This window comes from Dermatophagoides farinae, chromosome 8, assembly GCF_024713945.1.
Source record: "Dermatophagoides farinae isolate YC_2012a chromosome 8, ASM2471394v1, whole genome shotgun sequence".
NCBI classification, from domain to species: Eukaryota; Metazoa; Arthropoda; class Arachnida; order Sarcoptiformes; family Pyroglyphidae; genus Dermatophagoides; species Dermatophagoides farinae.
In genome coordinates this window covers 3,769,893-3,790,344 of record NC_134684.1, presented here as the reverse complement: position 1 = coordinate 3,790,344, position 20,452 = coordinate 3,769,893, and the positions used below count along the sequence as shown (strand labels likewise).

The window sequence follows — 20,452 nt, the reverse complement described above, 5'->3', positions numbered from 1 at the left end:
ATCTTAATAGACAGTGGTGATGATGATGATGGTTATCAACTTGATTGCAAGAAAATTTGGTCGGTAATTCCATTTTATTTCATTTTATTTCATTTTTTTTTTTGATTTTCATTTTCTCTGGATCTGATGTAATCATGATGATAAATGTGTTCATTTGTTCTAAAAAAATCTATAGATGAACAATTTGATTTTTTTTTATTCTGGTTCTGTTTTTTCCGGTCAATTGGAAATTGTTCTCTCTCTCTCTTGTATGTGCGCGATCATCACATCACAGTGGAATGAAATTTTTATTTTTCTCTCCAATAATTCCTTATGTGTCTAGACTATCACTACACACATTGTTTAGATCCTAGCTTAAACACACTAATTCTGATTTGAATGATAAAAAATTTGACTATATATGTGTCACCGAAAATTGAATACAGATGATTTTCGTCATTTCTTTTATACATACAATTCTTGATGGTTTTTAGTGGTTACTTACAACCAAATAACAATGACATGTAATATGGTTGCAAACAACCAGAATAAAAAAAAAATTGTCATGTTGCTTGCTGATCCACACCATCCATTACCATCATCATCATTATTATTATTGCAATTTGCCAAAACGAACAAAATCCAAAATGCAAATAATTTTCATTTATTATTGTTTTTTTTTCTGTTTGTTTTTTTCCAATTTTATTTCTTCATTTCGTTACTACAGGAATACAAAAATCCCCTTTTTCTTTAGGTTTCTCACTATTGTCGTTGTCGTTGTTGTTGTTTGTTACTGTTAGTTTTAAATCCAAAGATTGATTGTCATCGGTATTGTATTCGACAGTATATAAAATGAATACACACACACACACATAAGAAACAAACAAATAATATGGAATGATCCAGAGAGAAAGAGAAAAAAGAAACAGAGATTGTCGTTATATAATAATAATAATGATTGCTAAAACCGAAACTGAATTTTTTTTTTTACTAGAATGACAATGATTTTTTCTCTCTGGTTATTTCTGGTTATGGTATACATTGCATTGATATTATTATGGCCTTGTGTCAAACATTCACAACACGCATCATCATGATATATATGATGATGATGATGATAAACAACTGGGTAGAAAACTTATTTTATCTACACAACAGCAGCAGCAAACAAAACAAAACAAATAATAAGCTAATTTAAATTTAAATTCAAACCTCTGATATGATATTGATGATGATGATGATGATGATGATTTCTTTGCAAAGAAATTTCTTTTTCTGCCGCCAAAACAGTAAAAATTTTCGTAGGAAAAAAATAAAAGAAAAAGAATATTCTTTCATTTGATGATTTTAGCTCACTGTTTTTTTTTGTTTTGTTTTGTTTCTGTTTCTTCATCCATTGTTTATTTGTTTATTTGTTTGTTTCGAGTTCGAGTTCGAGTTCGATGAGAATGAAGAAAGACAAATGACTCAATAAATTGTATGTCAGTATTGTATTATTAGCATCAATGTTTTTAGCGCGGTATAGTATAGTATAATATAATATAGTTTGACTTTTGTCGATACTTGCCTTTTTTTTTCGTTTTCAAGTGATATCATCAGTGATGATGATTCCAATTGGTTTTGTTGTTGTTGTTGTTGTTATTTGTATTCGATGGCCTGATTGTTTTTATGGTTTTTGGTGTCTTTTATTTTTTGTTTTGTTTTTTGTTTTTTGGTGAAAAATAGATATATATTGGCCAAAAAAAAAACATTAATCGTTTAATGTTGAGAAAACAAAACTGTCATTTATTTTTTCGTTTTCGCGTTTTTCGCTGTGACAATGTGTCTATTGTTGTGCAAAATAAGTTATTGACTTTCTTTTCGAATGATCTCTGGAGCACTACGTGTGTGTTTGAATGTGCATTTTGCTCTTTTGATTGTATTCTCTGGTCACATTAATCGTTTTTTGTTTGTTTGTTTGTTTCATTCTTTCTTGATGTAAGAATATTCTACCTTTGTGTGAAATGAATCCACAATCAAAGTGTCCATGTGTATCGTTTTCATTATTGACCATTTGTTTTTATTTTTGTCCAGATAACAATGGGCGGATGGATGGACAGTTGTAGTTTCTTTTTTTTTCATTGAATTTTCAAATTTTCTTTTTTATTCTTCCAACAAAAACATTCAGTTACCATTAATCATTGAATCATGATCAAATCAATTCATTGAAGAAAAAACGTAAAAATGAACAAACAAACAAACAAAACATCAATTTGGATTGGTGGATCATTTGGTGGATCTTGAAAATCAATTTTTATAGATTTTTTATTGATCGATCTGCTGCTGCTACCATTGTGAAAACATTATTATGTAGAGAAAAAAGAAAACTCAATCTAAATAGATTAGATCTAATCAAAATGGCTACCGAAAACAAAATAAAAAAAAAATACTGAAAATCGAAAAAATAAAGCCAAAGATTTTTTTCTCGTTGTTGTTGTTATCGTTGGTCATTCTGAATAATGTTTTATTTTCTAGTAAATCTAAAATGACCAAATGTGAATCATTCACATAGACATCATCATCCAAAAAAAGATGAGATTTGTCTCGAGAGATTCAAATGTATGTATGTAAACACACACCAACACACACACACACACACCAGAAGTGAATTTCTTGAAATTCTCGCTCAGAAAAAAAACAACCAAATATTACATGACCACACAATAAGATGTTTAAACATTTACAAATCAGGTTACATCGTCATCCTGATCATCATACTCAAAACTTTTGCCAAAACACACAAACCCAATGACCATCATCATCATGTGCATACATTGTAGGTATGAACCGCACACCCATGATGGTTGAAGATCATTAAAGATCATTACGATCGTATACAGAAGAAAAAAAATTCTGAATAGTAAACAGTGTAAAAAGACAAAACAAAGAATCAAAAGCAAAAAAAAAAATATGAAAAAGAATAATGATAAACAAAACAGAAAGTTGTCACATCAAAGAATTACAAAAACATGATCATCATCATCATCATTGTCGAATACTATTATACACAGAGAATTTTGCTTGTACAAAAATTCTGTTGTTGGATGTTTTAATTTGTATTAATTAACCATCATAAAACCTGCAATGAATAGGATTCTTTTTTAACAAACAAACAAAAGTAGTAACTTTGTAAATAGTGTGTAATGAATGAAAAAAAAGTAAAGAAAAAAACTCATACTGTCTGATCCTGGGTCTTTGGTATTTTTCTTGTGTGTGTGTGTGTATGTTGAACCCGTCCCAGAATCTAGCTATTAATACAATGATGATGAAGACAATGGGGAATGATGGTGAATTTCTTTGTGTTTCTAAATACAGACACCATCAAATGTTTTTTTTTTGTTGTTGTTGTTGTTACATTCATTGATATATCCATTGTGTTCAAATGTTTCAGAATTATATCATCATCTTTGTTGTTCACCCAGAATGATCATGACGACCTTCCCAAATTTTTAATCATTGGCAATATCATCATTGTCATCGTTTTATTTTATTTTATATTCTGTTGTTGTTGTTGTTGTCTTCGGTTTAGTCAATGGACAATTGGATCCAAACAATAATGATGATGATGATAATAACAATAACAACAACAACAACAACAACGACGACTTGAAGTACTTGTCTTATTTTCTCATTCTCCATAATGGATGATAATGATATCGTTTTTTTTTCTCTCGTCTTGTATTTGGTTATTTTTTTTTCTTTGAAACTTCTGGTCATGTTATTTTTTTTCACCAGAAACTGTTTGGTTGATGATATGGTTGTTGTTGTTGTTTTTTTTTTCATTTTGAACCGATTTTCTACATTATTATAGCAGTGCATGTGTGTTAGTTATATATAAGTGGTTAAGCTGCTTGAATTGAGAATATTTATGATGATGATGATGATGATGCCTGAATAGTTCCTGATATCCATATTGTTTTATTCTGATTTATTCCAGAATAAGTATGCTATGTAGCAAATGGGCATTATCATAATCAGGCGAGAAAACTACAAAAAAAAAGTTAATCGGGGATAAACATTCAATAATACGATAACTACCAGAAAGTTATCAGCCAGAAAACTGTTAATATATTCGAATTCTGGATAACCATCATCGAAATAAAGAAAAAAACCAAATTTTTATTCATTTGAAATAAAATGAATAATGGTGAACGTTCGAAAAAAAATTCCAAATCGGATTCTGGCCAAGCCTTTTTTGTTTTGTTTTGTTTTGTTTAGAAAGAATTTATTTTTAATTCAAGAATAAATTGTTAAAAAAAATTAATTATCAGATATATTGGAATAATTTGTTAGATTGTTCAAATTGAAACCGATAAAGGCTGGAAAATTTTTTTTGATTGGACAGAAAAAAAATAAAGTTGATATGTTTGTCTTTGTTTATCGTTTCATTGAAATTTAATTGGATAATTGATGAACAAAATTATGTGTCCAATTTTTTACCGTATTTGGAATGACATAACGATATAGACTATATGCTATGGCACCATAGAATGTATATTTGATAACCAAAAAAGTTTTCGATGGTTTTTTTACGGGAATCCTTTATGATCACGACGAATGAAAATATATAGAAAAAGCAAAAGCAAAAAAAAAATCAATCAATCAGTAATTTGATAAGATATATTCTTCTAAACATATTAATCATAAAAAAAATCAACTACTAAGCATACTTGATAAGTTCTTCAACATTAATATCTTCTTTTTGCCATTTATCTCGGATACCGGCCACATGACCAATGCCGACAACGCCAACAATTGTACTATTCGGTGGTGTTGTTTTGGCTGCATTTCGTAATGAATCCACTAGGAACATATCACGTTCATCGACCATTACTCGTGATAGGCCAGGGAATTCGGCAGAAAATTCATCCACTAATTGCTAAAATTAAAATTCAATTCTTTTTTCTTTTCCTTTAATTCTACACTAAAAAGTCATACCTCAAGAACATCTTTCTGTTTATATCGTTCCAATTCTTCGGCTTTCAATTTTTCATAATTAAATAAACAATGAAATGTAATCTTAATCTTTTGCCATGCAGATAATGTTGCAATGGCACGTCTTAATGTAATATCGATTGGACGATCGCCCAACATGACAACACATCCGGGTATTTTTAATGCCTTCATGTAAACAATGATAAAAATTCGAATGAATTGATGATTAAATTGGGTCAAATTTCAAATTAGAATTGTTAATACATACTTCATTGAATGCATTACGAAATTCACCACCGGGTGCAATATCTAGATCATTGGTCACACGAGCTGATGCACTCAGCAATAATGTATATATGAATGTTTGAAGTAATCCATGCTATTCCATTCAATTTAAATTAAAATTTAACACATGAATTTTATCTTGGTAAAGATGGATTTATATATTTTACCTTTTTCATATAATCACGAATCTTACGAAAATTCAATGATTTTGCCTCTTTCATTATTTCCATTTCGCTCATCGATAGAAAACACATACGGCTACGGCATAGTTCCAATACAACTACTTGAGGCCTAAATTTTCGGATTACCTAAAACCGTGTGTGAAAAAGAAAAGAAAAAAAAAGAGAAGAAAGAAAAACATTTCCAAATAATAAAATTTGTACATGATAAATTATGGATCATCGATGATCATCATACATCTATAATTGTATATATCAAATATGAAAAATGAATAGGAAACAAAAAAAAATGCCTAGTGATTCATTTGGGTGTGAAAATGATGATATCGTATAAAGTCACGTTTGTTTTTCGTTGTTGTTGTTGTTTTTGTTCTAACTTTTCTTTCCTATTATTTTTTTTTCTTCACACATTATCTGGGTTTCATTTTGGCTCACAAACACACACACACACAAACATACATTGCACTATATAAATATATTGTGTTTTGTTTGAATGAGAAATGAAAAATTACCCTTCTGACATCTCGATGACTTGGCTTACTAAAATGGCTTGTACCAACTAAATAAACGATTCTTCTATCATCCGCTTTTAATATTGATACTGTTTCTGGTAAGTTATTTGGATCTAGATCATCATCATCACCAGCATCATCATCATCATCATGATCATTTTTTTGTTTGTTGCCATCTTTCACTAATGTTGTTGATGATTGTTCAACTGGCAAATCATTCGGTTGATATGATGATGATGAGAATGACATTTGAGAAAAATCATTTTGTTCCAATGTTGTACCAACATCATGATCATCATATTCATCGTCATTTTTTATAGGCGTGAATGTATTATTCGGTTTAATGAGCATATGAAAATCTTTATTATTAGTAGTACTGGTGATTATATTGGTGGTCAAGTTATTTTTCATTTTCATTTGATCACCACCATCACTATTTTGTGACAAACTTGGCCATTCATTGTTGAATGAATTTGAATCTTGATTCATGATTTTGTTTTTTTTTTCTTTCTTTTCTTGATGATATTTGAGATGTGACCAAAAAAAAAACTGTGAAAACAATAATGAATAATGATGATGAATACAAAGAAGACGACGACGACAAAAAAAGTTTTTTTTTTCAATGAATAAAAAATAAGATCATCAAATATAACCAAATGATGATGATTATAGTCGTGTGTGTTAGTTGGTTCTGTGTGGTACAAATTGATTGAAAATCTTGGACCTAACTAAAATCGAATATTATAAGAAACAAAAAAAAACTTGAAGACAGTTTCTCGACAATGTGATGACGTTGGTGGATGATGATGATGATGAGAAACACTGATCAAACACATCAGCAATAACGAATGAAAAAAAAGTTGAAAAACATTGACATGGCTGAATGAATGAATGCAATACACATGCATGCATGCATGGTTGCAAAAATAAACAGCTGGCCTGTTTTTTTTTTCGTTTTTTTTTTTTTTTTTGTTTGTTTGTGTGTGTGAGAAACATTTTGATTTACCACTGCCATTCATATATAACGGATCATAGTATTTTTTTGTTTTTTTTTTCATTCTCCATTGAATTCAATAATAAAACATGAATGAATGTATAGTGATTTTTTTTGTTTGTTTGTTTTGATTTTTCTTTACTTTTTGTTTTTGTTTTTTTTTTTGGATTAGCCAAATTCTGTGTTTAATCTGTGAATGAATGATCACGATTTTGATCCAGATGATAAAGATGAATGTAGATATATATAGAGAATTATTGATCCAAATTCAAATGCTGATAATTTAGTAAATTTTCCAATATAAATATCGATCGATCGATCGATCCAATATTAAATCGAATCATCATTCTATCATCAATACTGTATGTTCTATATATATATACACGATTTCGTTATTTTCTTCGGGATTTTCTTGTTATTGTTGTTGCCTTTGAAATTGAATTTTTTTTTTTGGTTTTATTATTTGATGATCATTATTGGATTCGGCCAAACATTCCTTTTTATATATTTATTGTAGTCCGTAGTAGTATACTACTTTTTTCGTTGTTGTTGTTGTTTGTTTGTCATCATGATCGTCGTATATATAATTAAGTTAATTAAATTAAATTTATCTCTCTCTCTCTCTCTCGATGTATCGTCGAAAACAATTTGCTATTACACACACACCATGACAAAATAAACAAAAATGAATACCAGTGATTTGAGTCACACACACACACACACACATGGCCATAAAATCGAATCAAATGGACCAATCAATTGGTGATTTTCCGTTTCGATCTCTCTCTCTCGTTCTTTCTCTCTTGGTGTTTCAAAAGTTCCACAAAGACACAATGTACTGATATTACACAATTAATCGTATGTGTGTGATTAGGTTATATTGAATCTCTGAATTCACTACACACGATTATATTATAATGAAACGAAGCAAAAAAAAAAAGAATCTATAAACATTGATTGGAAAAGAATTAGCCAGCTAGCCAGAAAAAAAAATTAGGTCATCATAATCAAATTCTTTAAATGCAAAGCTGAACGTTTTTTTTTTTTGTTGGAAACTTTGAATAATTCGATGGATGACAAAAAAAAATGATGATGAATTTTTTCTACTTCTTCTTTTGTTTCATCCTGTGTGTGTGTATCATGTCAATGGAAATCGATTTTTTTTTTAGTTATCATAGTTAGTGAAGAATATATTTTGCCGACAAAAAAAAATGAGATTTTGGTTCCAATGGTTTTTTTTTCATATATATTCATATTATTATTATCAAAAAAAAAATAAAAAAACTTTGAATAGACACCCAAAACCGGGAAACTGTGTGTGTGTGTTTGTGTTTCTTTAGACAAAGTTTCCGTTTTGTTAAACAACATGATGATAAAGCTGAATTTGTTTTTTTTTTGTTGGATGAGATTTTTCTGAAAAGAAAGAAAGAAAAAAATAGAGTAAAACGAAAACCTTCCGTCCTTTTTCCCTAATGATCAATGATGATGAGATGATTTGATTTGTTTGAATGTAATAATAATAATACACAAAGAGACACATCATATATGAATGAGCAATGATAAATCGAACATTTTTCGAATATAGTGTGGAACCAATAATAATAATAACAACAACAAAAAATTCTAATGATGATGATGATGATGATGATGAAACAACAATCCAGCTATCTAACATTTACCATGGTAAAATTGATGATGATAATAATAATATAGCGTAGAATTTATATATAATGAAAATTGTTGCAATAACAATTTAAATATAATGTGATGTTCAAATGTTTTTTTTTTTTTGAATCATAAAATCATGAAAGTGAATTGAAATACCGTCTTCCACCATTCACACCAATCATCATCATCATCATAATCATCGCCCAAAGTTTGCCATTAAAACAATGCAATTACATAAATTATATAATGAAGAATCATCATTTGTTTTAAAATGTGAAACAATGAAAAATAAAAGTAAATCGTAATGCCGAATGAAATGAGTGAAGAGAAGAAAAAAGAGTTAATCCCATGTTTCCCAATGGTAAATCTTATTCTTATTCTTTATTATATCATATTTTTTTCGAGTTTCTGGAACAATTTAGAAAAATTACAATCATCATCATCATTATCATCAATGAAAATTGGAAACAATTTCGGTTCCGTATACAGATAATGTACATTTTTTTATTATTCGTTCATCATTTCAATTCGATTTTCATTTTCATTTTGGCTTGTTCATCATCAAACATTTTTTTTTAATTTAATCTGTCTATGGTGTTTTGTTCATTTCATCGATGGACAACAACGATCGATCGATCCATTACATTTAGTTAATTGTATATGATCATATATGTAGAACAATTCATTTAAATGCATCATTTTGATTGAGTGTCATTTGAAATGGTTAGTTGTAACATTTCAGATTAAATTTAAATTGACTTTGATTCACTATAAATGTAATCCATTCGATTCAACAAAAAAAATAAATGGAATGGATGGATTGCAAATATATATTCTCTGTGTTTTATAACAACAACAACAACAACAGCATTCATCGGCATTCATTCGTAACAATCCAATAAGCTTTTACTGTGTGTGTTCGTGTGTGTATGGTAATAACGACAATGACGACGAAAATGAATGTAATTTAATCTTGAATGCAAAATTCTACTTTTTCTTCGTTCCATTTTTTCTCTCTATTTTGGCTACACCCATACCACCAAGTGAACCGAAATCATTGTTCCGAAATCAATTAAACGTTTTTTTTTGTCATTCTTGTTGTTGAATGAATGGATGAAATCCTGGAGCACATAATGTGACTATTTTTTTTCTTTTTTTTAAATCATTTCACAATTTTACCATTTTTATTCCATCTCTTCAAATCAGTTATTCTGTGCTGCGTTTTTTTTCATTCTTCTTCTTCTTCTTGATTCCGGTTTGATGCACACCCGGGGAAAAAAATTGTTAACATTTTTTTATTATTTACATTATAAACATTGACAAACACCCTCTTTTTTGTTCGATTGTGATTAATTCAGTGTTGTTGTTGTTGTTTTTTTTTTTTTGGAATGATAATGTAACGATAGTTATGAATATATCATTTTGGTTCAAATAATTAATTTATTATATCCATCAAAATTCGTTTTATCTATAAAATTGTTTACAATTGAAGAAAATGATTTTGAATTGCAATGGAATAAAAAAAACGAGTATTGATCTTTTTGAATCACAAACACACTGACAAATCAAACGAATCGAAAATTTTCGATTCCATTCACTTATGCACATTATGTGTGTGTGTTATATTCAACTATTATCCATCTCCATAACGATCGTTTGAATCATTCGCAATTGCAACCAAAAAAAAAAAATACGTAATATTAGCATCTCCATCATCATCATCATCATCCGATTGAATGCGGCCATTTGAGAATTCAAAATCATTCATTCGATTTTTTTTCAGTGTTTACACCCCCAAAAAAAACAATGGTGAAAAACATGTGTATGGGGTGAAAACTTTTTTATTTTTTTTTTATTTTGTTTGTCAAATCATTGCTGGTTGAGAAACAAAAATTATTGATTTTTTCTTGTTTGCAATTCAAATTATTATTATTTTTCAGTAGTATCAAAATTTGACACATCGTTCAAAAAAAAAAAAAAAAAAAAATAGCGTGATGAAAAAAATGCGATACACATACACAGAACAGAGTTTTTCATTTCATTTTTTTTTTGCTTTTGAAACTAATTTATTTTTTTCTTTTTGTCCCTCTCTCCCAAAAAAAATTGATTGATTGATTGATTGATTGTATAGCTCATATCACATTATACAATATTTTCCGGTGGTCTTTGGTGTATGCTTGGCGATGGTTGTCCACGGCCACAAGAAATTATACGACAATATGCTGAACAAAGTAATGCACAGATATCATTGATACAACAACAGAATAATAATCATAACCATCATCATCATCATCATAGTACATCATCAATACCTTATCAGGTATCGAATCATCCAAATCATCTTGTATTGACTATTCATCGTCATGGAAATGATGATAATATTACATCATCATTTGATGATTTTAATAATAAATGTAAAACATGTTTGAAATTACAATTTCCAACACATCATCATCATAATCATAGATATCATAGACAACGTCGTGTTTCGACGCCAACGAATCTTAAATTAAAAGAATGGTTTACCACCATTAATCATAAATGGGCACGTATTAAACGACAAGTCATACTACATCATCAAAGACAACAGCCATTGATTAATGAAGACAATTATGGCACTAATGGTTAGTGATTTTTGTTTCTAAAATTTTTCATTTCAAAATGATTCATTTTTTTCTGTTTTTTTTTCTATTTCATTTAGAAATGACCTGTTGTCATGTAAGCAAAGTACCAAAAAATGTTAAAACACGAAATCTGAAAGAATTATTAAATGGCCATAATGAACCATATCGATTTCCAGCAACAAATCTACATATACAATGTAAATGTCTTCCTAGTCAACGTTATTGTCTAATCAATGGTTATGGTACAACGACAACACGTTATCAACATCGTAAACAACAATTTGGCCGTTGGCATGAAGAACCGGCATTTGGTAGCCGTTATGCATTTGATAATGAAATAACATTCAATATGAATAGGCAAACAAATTCTGTAACAAATACACCAAGTGCAAAAACAAAATTAACCACTACTACGATGCAAAATGATATGAATTCAAATTCAAAATTAACACAACCAAATGATATTGATGATAATGGTGATGGCGTCAATGACGATGTTGATGATGATGATGATAATAGCAATAATCGAATAACCATGACCAATAATAATAATAATAATAATGATCAGAATCATCGTCATCATACAGCCCTTATAAAATCATCTTCAATCGATACCATAGCGGTAAGTTTTTTGCTATTTTTTTCCCCGAAATTTTCTTCATTTTTTCCATTTTCCATGTTACATATCGATTCATTTGTTTTCACTGACAATCGAAATCATAGAAAAAAAAAGAATCACATTTGAACACAAACACATTTATATACACGTGGCATTAACTTTGATGGTTTTTACCAATCAATCAATTATGTGTATAGCATAAATGTCGAGAAAAAGAACATGAATGATTCGTTTGAATGTTTGTTTTTTTTCTCTTTCACAAATACACACACACACACACACACAAAGACTGATTGCTGATTTATTGTCCAAAGAAAAAAAAAGAAGATTCTTTTACAAAGCAGCAAGAATTTTTCGTTTTAGTTTCAGTTTCAACTTGAACGACAAAATATTTGCACGAATCTCTTGTTCACTCACTGTTTTTTTTTTGTTTGTGTGTGTGTTTTGGTTCCTGTGTTATGGATATCGATAAGAATCAATAGAGTAGTATTTCCTTTCGGCAATTTGTCCAAAAAATAAATTCACATTTCACATTTTTTTTTGTTTTGTCCTCCAAGCTTCCAAACGGAATGCTATTCATACATACATAACATACATATTTGATTCGAATCACGTTCCATCATCATCATCATCATCATCATCATCGTCGAAAAAAAAAGTTCAAGAAATCTAGAATGAGAGCATACACTATGTTTTTTTCTTTCCTGTCCTGTTTCTCTCTCTCTCTCTCTCTTTCAGTCTATATATATATGAATTGCAATGAAATTCGTGCACATCATCAACATTATGATGATATGATGTATATGATGTAAAAATCAAAATGAATCTTCATGTTTCAATAGTAGAATTCTGTTCAAAAATTCTGTTTCTTATCATCATTATCATCATATTCAGATTTAAATTGTTGTTATCTATGTGTGTGCAAAACAAAACAAAAAAACAAAAAAAAAAGTTGAACTTGAATTTTTCAATTTTTTTTAGTTGTCATTTTTGAATGATTTTTTTTTGTTTGTTGAATTAAAATTGAAAAGTGAAAAGAGCAACAACTAAAAAAAAAATTGTCAAAATTTTGACAATTTTTTAAAGTTAGAATACGATTTTTTTCCTTTATATATAATGGCAAAAATAATCCCATTTGATTGACGGCCAACAATCTTTGATTTGGCATATTGATATTCTGGAATAAAAATTTGACTTTGTTATTATTGATTGTGAACCTTAATTTTTTTGCTTTGTTTTGTTTTGTTTCACCCATTTGTTCGTTTGTTTCAATTTGATTTTTCTAATTGTTACCAATGGATCATGATGATGATGATGATGCCTATGCTTTTTTCCAATGAATTGAGATGTTTTGTTTCGTTTTTGTTTCTCTTGTTTTCTGCTACAACAACATCATCATCATCATGTCATGAATTGAAGCTTTGTATATTGGAAACATTATTTGTTCAATCACGCTCAAACGAACATATCAAACATTATCAAATGAAAATGAATGTACACATACACACACATAGTGAAAGAATGAATGAAAGGCTGACAGCCTGATTGGAATTTTTTTTGTTTTTTTTTTTGTTTTCTTTCGTTTCCGTCGGCTTTTTTTTTCTCCAACGACATCAATCCAATCAAAGCTAAATTCAACCGCCAAAGAAAAAAAATTGGCTATACAGAATACTTTTTCTTGTTTCTTTTTTTTTTTGTTCACTCTTGCCAAACCATTTGTTTAGGTATCTTTTTTCCGTATTTTTTTCCTTTATTCATTCATGTTACTACGATGCTTAATAACTTGTCGCTTTTTTTTATTTTAGGCCTTTTTTAATGATCCAATCGAAGAGATTCGTCGTCTACATTTTCGACCATCATTGGATCATCAAACGAATGATGTAACAACCACATCAACGATGGTCAAAATGATGAATGGATTCAATGGCAATAATAATCAATTTGATTCTGATTCGATGAATATTTCTCATTTTAATAATAATAATAATAATAATCAATCAACTAAACCATTATTACATCGTGCCAATTCATTTGATAATGATCATCATCAATGTCAATGTAATTGTTCAGATTGGCTACTGGATATTGATGATGATTTAAATGATCCATTTCAAAGTTTACCAGAAACTATTATGGCTAAAAATGATTGTATTATCAATCTATCAAATGGCAATGATACAGCAATGAATGAATTACGAACAGTATTCAATCATGATCATCATCATCAGCAACAATCGTCGTTGACAAACGATTTTACATTATCTTCATCATCAAATAATAATAATAATAATCATTCAATTATGAATGGTGGAATGAATTTCATTCAAAATTCGAGCATGAATGGATTTCAATCTTTAAATAACAATATTATTGGCCATACAGCAACAAATTTAACACAACAACAACAATCAAAACAACTACAATTTAATAATCTTAACGGTCCACTTGTTTCAGGCGATTCATCGAATCATCATCATCATCATAATCATAATCATCGTGAATTAACAACGAAACAAGATAATAATAAAAATAATAATAACGGTAAAAATTGTTCATCATTAAGCGGGACGACAAGTAGCGGAAGTAGTAGCAGCAGTATGAGTACAAATAGTAATAGTAGCGGTAGCGGTAGCAATGGCCGTTTTTGTAATCGATCTTTTGGTCCAACAACGGTACCATCATTGTCAACAACAACATCAATGATGATGATGACAAAATCACTTCAAAATACTGCTGCTAATGCTGTTCAGCAACATGATAACAGCAATGGTCACTTATCATTTCATTCTACTTCACTGAATCTTAATAATAATAATAATAATAATAATGATTTAATGGATTCGAACTTTTTCATTCTGAAGAATGATGAAGAAAATAAAAATAAAATTGATGAGATTAATCATCATTCAAGTTGTTCATCATCAACATCATCATCATCTTCATCATCGTCTTCAACAGCAGCAACAACAGCAACAATGACTACAGATATGGCGGCAAATGTATTAACATCATCCACCACTCATCCGCCATTATCATCATTATCGGCGTCTCAATGTAATGTTTCTACAGGAATAGCAGCAGCAGCAACAACAACAACAACAGCATTATCCACTAATATTAAGAACAATTCAATGCAATCAACTCCATTGTCAACAACAACGACATCATCATCAATGGCTACAACGATAATGTCAACAATTTTGAATCATCATCAAAATTGTCCACCTATAATTGATCTACTTAAAGAATTTGATGTTTGTTTTGATAATCATGATCAATTGGATGATGATAGTTCAACATTGACTGACAATTCTTCAACGGTAAGAACCATTTTCATTAATGGGCAATAAAAAAAAAAAATCCAATCCAATGATTTTAATGTAATGTTTCTAAAATTTCAACCATTTCTACTTTCATTGGATTTTATTTCACATTAATTTTTTTTTGTTCGTAAACATTGGCACGAAATGAAAATTAATGGCCATGGCCAAATTGCAAAAATGTTGTCATCATCATCATATATTTAATTTTTCATTTCACATACGTCCTGTATCCAGATATATTATATATATAGGAAAATAGGAATTTCTTTTCTTCAATCGATTTATTTTAATTTTTTTTTTTGCAGAAATTTTCAATTTTATCAACTTATAACTGGATTTTCATATTCCTCCTTTTTTTGATTGGATTTGATGGCATTTTCAATTATTTTCATTTTCAATTCATATATGAAAAAAAATGTCATCATCATCATTCTATTGATTTGCATAAATAGAGTTTTTTCTTTTTTTTTGTTTGGAAAAAAAGTTTCAGTTTATCGAATATAAATAAATATAAATAATAATCTTAATCTTTTCATCATCTTCATCATCAACATCATCATTATGAGTCAACTTGAATATAGATGTATTTAAGAATCCTGAAACTTTTTATTCTCTCTCTCTCATTCTGATTTGGCCATTTCAAAGTTTACCAGTATCAGTATACAGAATGATTATTATCAATCATCAAATGCATGTTTGTTCCAGATTTTTTTTTCTTCTTTTTCTTCTTCTTCTTCTTGCCAGATATCTATTTCTGTTTTTTTTTTTTTTTGAAAAAAGTCTGTTTTCATTCATTTCATGTATGGATGATGATGATGATGGCTGAAGAATTTCGGATTCTTTTTTCCATCCACACACACACACATTCTTTTCTATTTATTGTTGATGTTTCTTTTTTTCATCATTATTCTTACCGAAATAAATGAAGACCGAGTGAGATAGAGAAAGAGAGAGATCTGGACTTTTTCGTGCGTGTGTGTGTGTGTGTGTGTTTGTGAGATATGTGAAACTAATAAATTGACATGATACCCATATGATGATGATGATGATCGGATCTGAACTTTTTTTTTTTTTTTTTGCACAACGATGTCGATGATATTGATGCCGGATTTTTTTTCATACTTCAATTATTTACTATATATAGATTTTTCTTTCACTGTTGAAAACACATCGGCAACTGTACTGTACTGTACTGTATGAATTCAATTCAATTCAATTCAATTTATATTCATATTCGTTATTATTATTGTTTTCACAATTGAATTGGCAGTCATAATATTTTTTTTTTTTTTGCTTTTTGTTTTTTTGCCGATCGTTATCGTTTTAATCTTGTCATGAATTTTTCAAAATAGACAACAACAACAACAACAACAACAGCACAGATTGTGTGCATAATAATAAATTCACATATCCAGTGTTTTTTTTTTTTTTCGTTTTTTTATGTATCTTGAAACATTTCATTTCGAATGTCCATCATGTACAGTATATAAACATTTTTTTTTTGGATAAATAATTGCAGACTTCTGTTTGGTATACAACATAGCCATAGCCATAGACACATTGATATTGAATTCAAATTCAAACCCGGAACCGAACACTGGTCAATGATATTGGTTGGTCCCGATTATTTTCTTTTTTTCTTTTTTTTATTGATTTTTTTTCTGTCCATTTCTCCAAGAAAGAAAAGCGGAATTTGAAATATTTCAGAAAAATAACATAGTCGAATGAACACATTGGTTGACATTGGTTTGTTTGTTTGTTTGGAGATACAGCCTATGATGTCCACCAATTATTGATAGAATTTTTATGCTAATGCAATTGAAGTTTTGATTATTTTTTTCCCCTTGTATTCATTCAACAAAACTACCCTTCTGGTCAGTTTTTTTGGTTACATTTTTTTTTGTTGCCATCCACATAATCCCAAAGTGTTTTTTTTTTCACGAAGAAATTCTAAGTTCAAACTTGAAACAGGAAAAAAAAACTTGACCAAATCGATCAACAAAAAAAAAAAAAATTCACCAGAAAAATATTAAAACTTTTTTGTTGTTGTTCAAAGAATATCCATCATGGCAATGGAACGAGAAAAAAAATTTTTAAATTATAGCCTTGATCAACGAAAAAAAACTTTCGGACAATTCGGGTTATTCAATGGAAATAAAAAAAAAATGTCCCATCATTAGTCACATCTTCTGACGGAAGACAAACATCTCTTCAAGATTCATTAGTGGTCATTTTTATTGCCATTTTTTTGCAGTTATATACACCGAATTTCTGGTTTTCTGTTTCTTCTTCTTCTTCTTCTTGGTGATAATCTCAAGTGTCACACACACACACACACAGTAGACATGTCAAGAGGATTTTCTTTCTTTTCAAGATTTCAGATTGTCATTTCTTGACGTTTGATTATTATTATAATCATTAAACCGGTACCGATCGATCTATGTTTCAGTTATCGTTTGTGGCCAGAAGAACAATTTTTTTTCTTGTCTTAAATCTTGTTGGTTGGTTGGAACAATGTCAACATTTAGTCCGGGTTTGGTCCCTTGTTGTTCAAATCAAAATTGAAGTTTTTTTTTCATTTCTATTTTCAATTTTGTTTTTGTTTGCTGGCAGGAATTTCAATACCAGAAAAAAGAGAAAAAAAATGTCAACTGTGGTGACGTGTCTTTTTTTTTGGAATTCCTGATTTTTTTTCTGCCTGCCACTCATTCTTGATTTGGAATTCTGATTCATTTTCTGTGCAATTTGTGCAAAATGTCGCTACTGTTTAATTTTCATTTCTCATTGTCTCTGGATTTTTCTTTTTCTTTTTCTGTTCCAAATTGCTTTACCATTGCCATTTATTTTTGTTCCACAGATAAGAAATACATCAGTTTTTTCTTCATAAAGGAAACATTCTGGCCACTACTAAGGTATTCGTTTTTTTTTGTTCGTTGTTGTTGCTTGATTGTTCACTGAGTTTTTGAATTTCCGGACATACATACATCATCATTAACAGAATCGCTGGTTTTTTTTTCGTTTGAAAAATTATTATCGGTATTCGGAAATTTTCAACTTTGAATTTATCATTTTACGACCAAAAAAAAAAAAAAAAACTATTGTGTTAGTGTGTGTGTGTGTGTGTGTGTATGGAAAAAAGTTATCAAACAAACAAAAAATGGCAAATGAAATGCATTATTTGCTTGTACATATTTGTGAACATTTGTCATGTGTTTTTGTTTTCTTTTTTTTTGCCATTTTGAAACTTTTAATTCTAAATAAGTTTTGAAATAATTCTTACCATTAATTCATTCATTCATTTATATTCTGGTGTTTTTTTTCTCTCTCAAATAGCATTCATCAAATTCTCCACCAAAACAAAATGTCCATAACGAAACAATGATAATGATGGCAAATTGTAGTAAGAATATTTCAGCAACAACAACATCAACATCATCATCATCAATCTTACATACAAATGATTCAAATTCTTTTCAACAACAACAACAACAACAAAAACATAAATCATATCATCATATATCATCATCATCATTACCTCCACCAACTATTTCGCCACCACCACCACCGCAGCCGCCTTTATCTTGTTGTATTGAAACACCAGTATGGCCTAATAATATCATTATTGGTGAATCATTATCATTATCATCATCATCATCAATGAATCCTTCCAATATTCATTTGTCATGTAGCAGCCAACAAGTGCCCTTGGGTGATAATAATAATAATAAGCAAGAAACCACTAATGAAACTGCCACTAATCAACAATGCCTTAAAGACATTGAATTAAGTATGTATATACTTTTAATAGAAAATCTTAATTCTTATTCTCTATTCAATCTAGTATGCTTGAATGAAGTGATTGAAGAGGTTCAAGAAACGATACAAAAATGTAAACGTGGTCCAATTTGTTTTGATCCACGATGTATAACATTAAAACGAAGAATTGGAAATGGATATTTTGGTGATGTTTTTCTGGCCACCATTCCTTCATTACATGGTTCATCGAATATAAATTTAGCTGTTAAAATGCTTAAAAGTCATGCTGTACCGCAGCAAAAGGTAAAAAGTAGATTGATAATTTGTAATTTTTTTGTAATTGTAGCTAATTGTATTTTTTTCTGGTTTTTATAAAGGCCGAAATACTTCGTGAAGCACAAACAATGGCTAAACTTGATCATAGACATATTGTTCGGTTAATTGGTGTATGTGAAAATGATCCATTCATGTTGGTCATGGAATTAGCGCCATTAGGACCATTGAATAAATATCTACAAAATCATGGCCAAAATTTGACCGATATGGACATTTTACGTTTAATGCTTCAGGTTGCAAAAGCAATGCAATATCTTGAAGATGTGAATTATGTACATAGAGATTTGGCCGCTCGTAATATTCTATTGGTTAATGAAAAATTTGCCAAAGTAAGCGATTTTGGTATGTCACGTGCCCTTGGCCAAGGTAAAGATTATTATAAAGCTCGTTCGGCATCGAAATGGCCACTCAAATGGTATGCACCTGAATGCATCTATTATTATAAATTCAGTTCAAAATCGGATGTATGGAGTTTTGGAGTAGCATTATGGGAAGCAATGTCTCGAGGTGAAATGCCTTATCAGGTATGTATTTGACTTTTTTTTTATTATTATTCCATTGATTGTCTTACATACATGAAGAATATACTTGTGCTTGTTATTTTGCCAATTCTACCGGAAAAAAATACAATTTTCATTATGTTCATTCATTCTTTTTTTTTATTTCATTTTTATTTTTTTTTTCGAATATTTATCCTCTTAGGGCATGGACGGCCAGGACATACTACGAATGTTCAATGAAAATCGACGACTGCCTAAACCAGAGAATTGTTCTGTCATCATCTATCAAATAATGTGGAGTTGTTGGCAATTTAAGTAAGTTTTTCTTTTCTCTGAACAATAAAAAAAAACCAGAAGAGAAATATATAAAAAAAAGAAAAGAAAAGAAAATAAGGAAAAAAAATTTAAATTTTAAATTTGATTTTTTTTCCTTCATTTTTTTTTATTTCTTTCTTGAACTCTTGTATGTCTACACATCTTTTTCCGCTGAAGAATCATATCTGTAGAACTAGAGAAAAAAATGAAAAAAAAACTTTACACAAGTCTTGCGTAATGAAATTATCAAAATGTATATGATGACGATGATGATGATGATGAATACTTGCAGCAACATATAATCAAAATTCAAAATGATTTTGCTGTCGAAATATTCCATACAGAATGTTTTTTTTTCTCCTTTTTGGTCGGCCTGTTGTTGTTATAA

General features: G+C 29.3%; 2 protein-coding genes across 4 annotated transcripts in view; one reads left to right on the top strand and one right to left on the bottom strand.

Annotated features, from left to right (window-relative positions):
- Nucleotides 1-20,452, top strand: part of LOC124495660 (uncharacterized) — a 49,284-nt gene that overhangs the window by 27,622 nt on the left and 1,210 nt on the right. The window contains exons 1-8 of one of the 3 annotated variants that reach the window (XM_075733400.1): nt 5,905-6,027; nt 10,723-11,215; nt 11,293-11,837; nt 13,640-15,154; nt 18,491-18,944; nt 18,999-19,216; nt 19,291-19,773; nt 19,952-20,064. In XM_075733400.1, coding sequence (XP_075589515.1) covers nt 10,765-11,215; nt 11,293-11,837; nt 13,640-15,154; nt 18,491-18,944; nt 18,999-19,216; nt 19,291-19,773; nt 19,952-20,064 — 3,779 coding nt within the window. In that variant the 5' untranslated portion in view covers nt 5,905-6,027; nt 10,723-10,764. Of the gene's footprint in view, nt 1-5,904; nt 6,028-8,619; nt 8,953-10,722; nt 11,216-11,292; nt 11,838-13,639; nt 15,155-18,490; nt 18,945-18,998; nt 19,217-19,290; nt 19,774-19,951; nt 20,065-20,452 lie in introns of those variants that run through there. The other 2 variants (XM_075733399.1, XM_075733398.1) reach the window with 2 other exon arrangements.
- Nucleotides 4,210-6,793, bottom strand: LOC142597749 (traB domain-containing protein). The gene is made up of 6 exons (XM_075733405.1): nt 5,930-6,793; nt 5,406-5,546; nt 5,222-5,332; nt 4,957-5,139; nt 4,689-4,897; nt 4,210-4,558 (listed from the first exon to the last, which is right to left on the bottom strand). The coding sequence occupies exons 1-6, from the start codon at nt 6,416-6,418 to the stop codon at nt 4,414-4,416; spliced, it is 1,278 nt and encodes a 425-aa protein (XP_075589520.1). The 5' UTR covers nt 6,419-6,793; the 3' UTR covers nt 4,210-4,413.